This window comes from Abrus precatorius, unplaced genomic scaffold (genome assembly GCF_003935025.1).
Source record: "Abrus precatorius isolate BTA unplaced genomic scaffold, Abrus_2018 Scaffold3, whole genome shotgun sequence".
Lineage (NCBI taxonomy): Eukaryota > Viridiplantae > Streptophyta > Magnoliopsida > Fabales > Fabaceae > Abrus > Abrus precatorius.
In genome coordinates, this window is record NW_020874373.1 from 3,059,869 (window position 1) to 3,069,304 (window position 9,436).

Genomic DNA, 9,436 nt, shown 5'->3' on the forward strand with positions numbered 1-9,436 from the left:
AAAGTAAAATTTCTTTAGTTTACCACTATACCACTAAGTCCAACAGGTACGAAACTGATGTAATATATATAAAGAACGAGAAGTAAAAACAAATGCAAGAGCATACTCTTAAACACTCATTATGTGACTTGTCCATTTTCTAAAAAATTGAAGTATCATTTAAAAAGTGATTAATTTATAAGATAAAAACTTTGACATTTTAAAAAAGGAATCAATAATAAGAAATGTATTAAAGGATGTGTTGTTAACAATTTTTCTTTTATTTTTCTCTTTAAAACAAGACGAGCTCAATATTCTCAAGATATTATAAGAATTATATATATAAAAAAGGTTTCACAATATGTTATTTAACAACGAGTTAGTGGTACTTATGATGGCATAATAACAAATAACAATTATTCAAACGGCAATGGGTGGATTATATCACACACATGCAATACTCTCTTTTTACTCGCTGGAATTTGCTAGTCCTACCATATTGAGCATGTGGCGATCTTCCTTAAACCTCTCGAGAACAGTGCCCTTGACGGCATGATTCTTGTCTTGTGCCACACCTTGAGTCACTCCCCAGCATTCTATTACTTCTGGCAATATACGGTTAGTCTTCGAGAGGCAAGGGCTACCAAACGTAGAACATGAAAATGTATGTCCTTGATCGAAATTTGCCGAGAGAAATAACCCAAAGTGGTTGACTCTTCCCCCGAAACCAATGCCATTAGGAATGTCCTCTGAACTGAAGCTGACAGCACACTACATGACATGGAAATTCAATGGTTAAAAGAAAATGAAACATATGTAATAAAGAGACTAAACTCAACTGAATAAAATCCAATGTAAAGGTAGTATTGATCTGTGAGAATGCATGGGATCTAAATAAACCTTTTAAACTTCCTTTGCATATGATAAGTGATAACTACCATCTTACAACATCACGTAATGCACCCTCGTTTGTAAAACATGCTTAACCATAGAGATCCCCTTCCTTCTATAACAAACAATATTTCAAGTTCATTCATGCTTAGTTTTAGACGGAAAAAAAATGAAAGAAATTTCGTTCATGCTAAATTGCTAATACTCCAACACCCAAAAAAGCAATTGAAACTGACGGGAAGCCTGATCATTTCTAGTTTTTGTGTATTGTTATTGTTCTAATTGCAACCTCAATTTTACTTGAGCTACTTTGTGACACTGATACACAATGAAAGGGGAGTTTTACAGTTCAGAACACAAGGAAATGTTAAATGGTAGAAATTTAGAATTTTAAGAAACAAGTAGTTACCCATTGTAGATTATTGTTTGCTCCAGTTGGCCTGAATATAGATGCCTTTGGATTTAGTTGAAAAAGGTAACATTTCATGTCTCCATAAAAATCAGCATGCCTCTCCCATGGTTGAGAAGTATACCCTCCATATATATAACCCTCTTGATCCTTAAAAATTAACACAGTTGGGCCTGCATGGTTTCTGCAGTTAAACTTAGAAGAGTTATTCATACATTACAAATTTCCAAGCTATCATAGTTTTAATTGGAGTAGCCTGGAAACTAAAATGAATTAAACTATGCAAATAGTATATAGCTGGGACACCTAGGGAGGGAGAGCAGGATGTTTCTCCAAGTTTGTCTCTATGTGCTAAGTATTAATTTAAAAGAGTAGGATGTTTCAAAGACAAGAAAATATACTTACGAAATGGTGCCCAAGAATGTATTAAAACTAAGACCATTAATAGCACTATGATACAAAAGCTTCCAATCTTCCAGTTCATGCTGAGAAAGCGCTCCTCCAATATGCCAAGCATATTCCTTTCTCAAAAGTGTAATGTTAGAATCAATAGCCTTTGAGGTCAATAGTTTAGGAATTTGGGAACCTGGTCGTCCTAGAAACAAAAGAGCAAAACGAATGAGAAAACATGCCAATTATTTTCACTGAACTTTTCTCATAGCCACTCCAGTAGCACTTTCCATCTGAAAAAAGGTACTATAATGAATTCAGTCAAAAAGTGGAACATTTAGTTTAGTGAAATTTGTATGTGTCTATGTTACAGTTCAACAGATACATACCTTTGTTCTTTGTAAAAGTACCAAAAAAAACATAAATTTAAAATTTACATAAATATGTTTTTGGTTATTGCCAGAGTATTTATAAAATCAATATCGTGCAAAGAATTGTTCTCAAGGCACGTTTATTCATTTTGTGAAGCAGCTAGCGTGTATGATACAGATCATCACCATCAATTGCTATTTACATTTAACATCATTCAATAATATGCTATTGAAAGATAATTATTTCAGCCAAAATGCATTCATTTTATGTAGGTCAATAAATTGCAGCAAAATTATTTTTTATTTCTCATAAGAAGCCTATACAATAGCAACAAACTATTGATTGATGAGTACAGAGCTTACTACAAGTTTACAACTACTATAATAATAACAACCAAGCATTATCAGTTATCCAACTATATGGGGTTGATTACATGAATCAATAGATGCCATTGAGTTCTATCAACACCAAAATTTCAGTAAATCCATTCATAGTTAGAGCTTTTTCAATGGTTTCTCCTTCAAACATTGACCAATTTCTTCATCCATAATAATACCGACCCTATTTCTTATTCCAACTTTACCTGTGCACCAGATAAATCCTGAAGAGTCTGAATCCTTGGCATTTTTTTTCATTCCCCTAGATTTTTTTATGGCATATAAAGTTAATCCAACTTTTGATCATGCTGTCAACTACTTCACATATAAGCGTTCCAATATTTTAAGTGCCAAAACAAATCATACTCTTATGATACAGCCAAGAAAGCCATACAAATACTATATAACACTAGATCCATGTACTAATACAATAGCTAAAGATTATTTTACACTAAACTAGAGTCATACAACTCATACTTACAAGTAACAACCTAGAATTAGAAATTTAGCATAGTTGAATCGTTGACCCACGTCATAAAAGGTTAAACAAGGTTTTACTCTAGTTGACTGCCTAACACAACTTCCTCTTGTATCCAAGTTTCAGAATGACTACGCATAATTTGGTCTGTGTGGGTGTGAGAGAGGGGGAGGGGGCAAAAAGGATAATCAAAGGCAAAGTTTGAAAAACACGAAACTTAATTTGGAAATTTCAAATCCATGGTTCGTCAGCTCATAACTTCATGATCCTGATCTTCTTGTCATATTTCAGATAATGTCATAAGAAATGAAGTCAATAACAAACTATTGGAAATTAAGTACAACAATACCTGAATCAGGTGGCAAAAGCAAGCTTCCAAGAAGCTTCCTCACGGATGGGATATGAGTGCACCAACATCTGAAATCTTCAAAAGACATAGTCTCCTCAGTGCCCCCTTCATTATGCCCGGAGAAATTTGCAGCTTTCAGAAATATGTTGACAATTGCCGGATGTGAACTTGATTGATCCTCAGAACCTTTTATGCATAATATATCATTAAAAATGACAACCATAACAGATTCCAAGTCAGACCTGCATCTCCAACGTAACATGCATTGACATGAATATAGAAGGGGGAAAGAAAAGGAAAATAATTTTAAAATTTTTTAACACAGCATTATAACTGGATTATCCCTATTAACATCTTATAATCCCTTGTGCTTTGATAGAAACATAAACAAAATCTCAACCAGGCTGACAACACTATTAAAGAAGTATTGCTTGTAGAACTGAATCACAAAGTTCAGCATATTAAACTAAAAAAACAAAATTTAAACAACGAAACTCCTCTGCCCAAAAAATTATCCATAGAATAATTCCACTCCATAAAGAACAAAAATGAATCCCAATTAGCAGATTAGTAAACTAGCTTCACTGCTTAATTATTTTGTACAGAATGGAGGCTTAGTATGGTCTGAGTCAGACCTGCATATACAACTTCTAAAAGAAGTATAGAACTGGAAGTTGCATGTGAGAATCTCCATACCTCCCTACAAAATTATCTCCAGACACATCTAATAAGCGAAAGATGAATTCTTCAATTTCATCTTTTGTTCCTTTCTCATAAGTAGCCTACAAAATGAAAATTTAAACCAATTAGTCCTAATTTTGGAACAAATACCAACAAAAAGACGATGATGATAACCAGGAACTCACTTTAGCAACAACGAGATCTTCAAAGGTTAACCTTTGATCCTTGCGCTCTTGAGTAACTAAATCAAACATTCTCTCCCCGAGAGGGCCATGAAGTCTAAAATATGACTACAGCCCAAAAAAAAAAAACACAACTTTTTTAATAGGTTTTAGATAATAATAACACATGGGTTATGGTTATTGATGCAATTAATCATTTGATTGAAGATCACCAAGAAAAAGAACCTGAAAAACGGAGGGAGATATGTATTTGGCGTTGCTCTGAGATTGAGCAGCTAAATGATTGAACAGGGACCTCAAGTCTTCAAGTTCCTTTTGAGTAAAAGCTCTGCAATGATTTTTGAGATTAATCAATGGAAACAGGAAATTGAATTTCTGTGAGAAAGTGCGTGTGCGAAAGAAAAAGAGGAACCTGGTTGCTGAAACATATCGATGGTCGTTATTGGGAGGTGACTGAGCATTGCCCATTGATTGCTTCGCGTCGAGTGTTTCTGTGATTTGAGGTGGTAGTTTCTGCAAAGTTCCGTAGCACACTTCGTTTTCAAGCAGTTTCTCTTCCCATCCCCCCCTCAAGTGCTACTGCTGCGCACGTAATTTTCCATTGTTGCTATTTACGAATCTCTCTGCCACATTTTAAACCCTCGTCAAAAGAAAAATTGTAATCACTTGTAGTTAGAAAAGTAGGTTCTTCGGTAAGGAATTAAAATTATTCTTTTTTCAGAAAGTATGATAAATATATATTTCTTTGTTCATTGAACATAATTTAATAATTTTGAAAATTTTCTTAACTAATGTTTTAAAGGTGCTAATTAACAATATTTTATTTTAAAAACATGTTATTATATTATATAATTAAATTTAATAAATTAAATATTAATACGAGATTAAATAATGTACAGGTGCACACAAAATAAACCGTATCAAATTCTGTCAGTTAAACCTTTTATCTTTCTTATCGGTTGGAACTATAAATAGTTGGGGTTCCTGTATTATGTTTTAGAAACAGTGTTCTGTGATAAAAAAAAATTCTTTCTATTTTTTTAATATTTTTAAATTAAAATGCTAAGTAGTATTCCAGAAATAGCGGTTCAAACTTAAAAATTTAAAATTAAAATATAATAATGCATTCATTTCCATAATCTTTAATAAAAAATATTATTTATTATTATTTTAAATGTATATAAAAAAACCAAATTCATGTTTAAAAAATTTATTAATTATTTCCAAGATCAAACGTGTCTTCCAATTTTATACGTATTATTAAGATGCTAAAAATAATTTCTTAGTTTTTATTTTTTAAGACTACAATTACTATATTTTTTAAAACATGTGCTTTATATAGAAAATTATTTTCTTACGTACACAAATATATAATGTCAAAGATGTTCACGAAGTTGCTTTGTATCTCAGTAATTCCTTTCTTGAGGAATGCACTATATGTTTCATATTTTTTATCCTTGTAAAAAAAAAAAAGTTATTTATTATCTAAAAAATATTTTAAATTGATTGACACATTAATCATGCTTTCATTCTTTACACAATGTAATCATTTCATAACTTTCAAAGTAGGGGTGCATTCAAGTGTGTTGAAAAATGGTAAAATTATATCAACAATAATTTTTATATTTCAAGTAAAAATTCCTCTTTAACTATTTAGATTTGAAGACAATTAGTAGTTTTTGACCTAAAAAAATATAATAATTCTAATAAATCTCAATAGATAAACTATAATATTTAATATGTCGTTTGTAACAACTTAAATAAATACCGAAACGCTAATGACTTTATATTCCAAAGGTTACAGACCCAAAAAAACTAGAATAATGTCAAATTGGATAATTAGATTGTAAAAGAAAATGGATCGAGAGAGGATATATGTTGGATCCAGCGAATTGGCCCAACCCACAAGGTTAAACAATTTTTGGATTAAGCTAAATTTGATCAAAATAATATCAGGTTTAAGTTTTCAAAATTCAAATCACATCATATTTCGGAATATTTAGACTAACACATTGAGCTTTACCTATTTTCACACCATAGGAATTGAACTATATTTTCTCAATTTTGTTTGGTCAATTATTTTCTCCTGTCTTTTTCTTTTCGGTCTACGAATGATGTTTTTTTTCTTGGGGTCAGGATGTAATGTCTTTTTTTCAGGAAATAAATGGTTTCTTAGGCCTAAAAACCTTCTGTTTGATGGGCTAGACTTAGAGCTCTGGGTCCATAAGTAATTCCTTCATCGGCCCATATTAGAGCCCAACCCAGGATGGAGCATATGTGACCACTGGAATTGATATAAACAAACTATGGTCGTGCAATTTTAATTAATTTATAATGCAATAATTTTCTTATTTATTATGTAAAATATTAGATGCTAAAGAAAAGAATAGAAGGATTATCAAAAGGAAAGTAAAATAATTGATTGAGAGTTGAAGTTTTACCCCTTTTTCTGGTAGACAAATTTATTTTTTTAAACACTTTATATATTTTCTTTTTAACAAATGTCTTTACGAATTTCGTTAACAAAATATTTATATTTCATACTCTTTCTATTGTTTTCCTATATTTGTCTCTATAACAAAAGTGTCTCTGTTCCTTTTGAATTTTTATTCGTCTCTTTATAAATTTAATTTAGCACTAATTTTTTTCAAAATTTATCTCAGTAATAATAAGTAAAATGTCACAATAAAATTTTGAATATTTGAATGAAGGGTAATTTTTTCATATGAACTTATTTTTCTTATAACTGAGGCTATTTAATGGTACCCTTAAAATTTTCAGAACACCCTTAAAAGATACATATAAAAGAATATAAGGAATAATATAAATTAAAAAGAAAAATTAAATTGCATAGATATATTTCCGTCCTTGGTAACAAAGAGTGGATATAAACCTTGGATGATGTCAACATAACATTATATAAACGCAACAGACGGAACAACATTTATTAAATGTACTAAAAAACTAGGAAGTAACTTCAAATCACAGTTCACGTCAAAAATAAATACATAAATAAGCTTCAAATCAAAGTTAATATTTTAGACGTAGGCTAAGTTGTCTATAATAATATCTGTAAGGTGGAGAATCTAATGTCACGTGAAGGGATGGATCTTGGAATCTGTCAAATTTGTTGGTGCTTACTGTGTTTAATGTGAGCATTGAAGGATTTCTCATTGAAAACTGTAACTTGAATTAAAGTCCATCGTTATGTATCCTCCTACAACACAACTTAACATTTTCAAATATGAATAGCAGAGGGAAATTTAAATGTTGGGGAGCTTGAATGGTATCTTAATACATAGCAGAGGCATTTGATTTTGCTGAGAAATTTCTGGTGAGTTTGGTTGGCACATGAAATGGATCCGTTAATGCCGTTTGAATGCTGCACTGTGATCCATAAGAGTAATCAAAGCAAAAGTAACATAAGCCCCTCTATCTCTCTCTGCCTCCATATTTAGAGGCTAATCTGTAGGTGTGCAACTAAATGTTTCGCATGCATTTCAATGAGGGGGTTGAGAATTCAATTCAAAGTTTCATCAATAGGGTATTAAAATTTATGGCTTGGATCTGTTTAAATAGTACTATACAATATCTGTGTAAATGCAGCAACCAGCAAGTGATGGTTTTTTTTTTTTATTCCTTAGGTTCCTCTTAACTCTTCTCAATGAAAATTAATTTCATCTTGACAATCTCTGTATCATCATAATATAAGCTCTTTTTCCCCAATAGGCTCTGTTTGGTGTGGAAGTTATGCAAATAAATAGCAACTGCGACTCCAAAAATTGAAATAAAATAAAATATTTGGATAGGTGCCGCAACCCTTTGTGGAGTTCTCTCTCTCTCTCTCTCTCTCTCTCTCTCTATATATATATATATATATATATATATATATACATATTCATTAATTTTCATAAGGAATTACATCTGCATGCCTCATCCCAGTTCCATGCCACTTGACATGGCAACATGCATCGAATACAGTCATTGCAATCCTTACAACCGTGCAAGTATAAGGCTAATTCCAAATATCACTAATCGAAGATATTTAAAAGAAAAGATGACTAATATGAGAAGAAATAGGAAACACTTGGACTTGATAAATAAAAGGGATTATAATTGTGTCAATAATGGAGTCAGGAAGATGGTGATCATGGAGTTTGTGTTTATCGGGTGCTTTCTTCGAGCAAACAAAGAGGACGGATTATTACATTTTGTTCTTCCGCTCGTGTGTCTCCACTTTTTAATGGCTTATGCCTTATAATATGTTGCTATGGTGTTGTATTTTTTAACTAAGTTCACTGTTTCCACCATTAAAAATTAATATCATATATGAGACTTTATCTTATTATATTATTTTGGTATCTCAATAATCCACGACAAACAAGAGATGCAAAAATATTTTTTCACTATTTTTTCTTATAATTCATTGGCTGATTGGCAATGAAGGCTTCTTTTTATTACTGCGTTTAGTGATAATAGTAGATATTTTTTATAACTCAATATGATAAAAATCAGTAATTTTTATTACATTGGTAATGTGATTGAATAATAGTATAAGAAATTAGTGCATTTTAATTAAATTTTAAAATATTTTATATAAAAAAATAGATGTTTGAAAACATGCAAACACGTTGTTTTGTCAAAACATTTGTACAAAAGCTATTACTATTATCATTAAAGCAAATAGCAATTCTATTTACATAAATCATAAAGTAGCGCAAATATAACAGCAAGTCAACGGCCAGTGTTTGATGTTGTCCTATTGCATCCTAGACTTACCCAAATAACTTTTCGAAAATAATTACTTTTTATGATAAATAAACTAAATTTATTTAAAAACTTAAATTTATTGCAATAGATAGGAGATAACTAATGAGTTGTTATAGTAATTAATAATTTTTATATTCTAAAGTAATAAATAATTTAAAACTAATAAAAATACTCAAGTAACATCTAATATGATACATATGAATTATCATTAAAGTATACTAAGATATGTTTGGAAGATTTTAGGAATGATTTATTAAAACTAATTTGCAACTCTTATAAACTATTTTAAATTTATTTTGATAAACTTTTTATACCAAAATAATTTATTTTTATTTATCTTAATAAAGTTTATTATTAAATTTATACATAAATAATTATTTAAAAATTTATTAAATAAATAATAAAAAACACTGTAACAACAAGTAATTTTAAAAAATTCATTGATCGTCCAATGGTCAAGCCGACCCAAGCATGTGACTATTAACGCTTTTGCTTGAGACTACAAAAAAAATTATAAATTAAAGATCTAAAATATAAGATTAATTATTAATAATTTAA

The 9,436-nt window shown here is 30.4% G+C and overlaps 1 protein-coding gene across 2 annotated transcripts; it reads right to left on the reverse strand.

Annotated features, from left to right (window-relative positions):
- Positions 1–297: 297 nt before the first annotated feature.
- Positions 298–4,738, reverse strand: LOC113863195 (TLD domain-containing protein 1). Of its 2 annotated transcripts, none has more exons than XM_027496680.1 (8): positions 4,521–4,738; positions 4,334–4,436; positions 4,112–4,216; positions 3,942–4,027; positions 3,246–3,487; positions 1,685–1,874; positions 1,280–1,463; positions 298–750 (listed from the first exon to the last, which is right to left on the reverse strand). In XM_027496680.1, the coding sequence occupies exons 1-8, from the start codon at positions 4,574–4,576 to the stop codon at positions 448–450; spliced, it is 1,269 nt and encodes a 422-aa protein (XP_027352481.1). In that variant the 5' UTR covers positions 4,577–4,738; the 3' UTR covers positions 298–447. The 2 variants fall into 2 exon arrangements, with proteins under 2 accessions (XP_027352481.1, XP_027352482.1); XM_027496681.1 differs by lacking the exon at positions 298–750 and adding an exon at positions 841–1,188 and having other exon boundaries at positions 4,521–4,715.
- Positions 4,739–9,436: the final 4,698 nt, after the last annotated feature.

Bases quoted from the DNA above. Each gene is read 5' to 3' on its own strand.
- LOC113863195 (XM_027496680.1), bottom strand. From the start codon at position 4,576: ATGGGCAATGCTCAGTCACCTCCCAATAACGACCATCGATATGTTTCA. The intron at 1,875-3,245 runs GTATTGTTGTAC...TTTTGTTTCTAG, and splicing joins GCTTTTGCCACCTGATTCAG to GACGACCAGGTTCCCAAATT. The intron at 751-1,279 runs GTAACTACTTGT...CATGTCATGTAG, and splicing joins CAAACAATAATCTACAATGG to TGTGCTGTCAGCTTCAGTTC.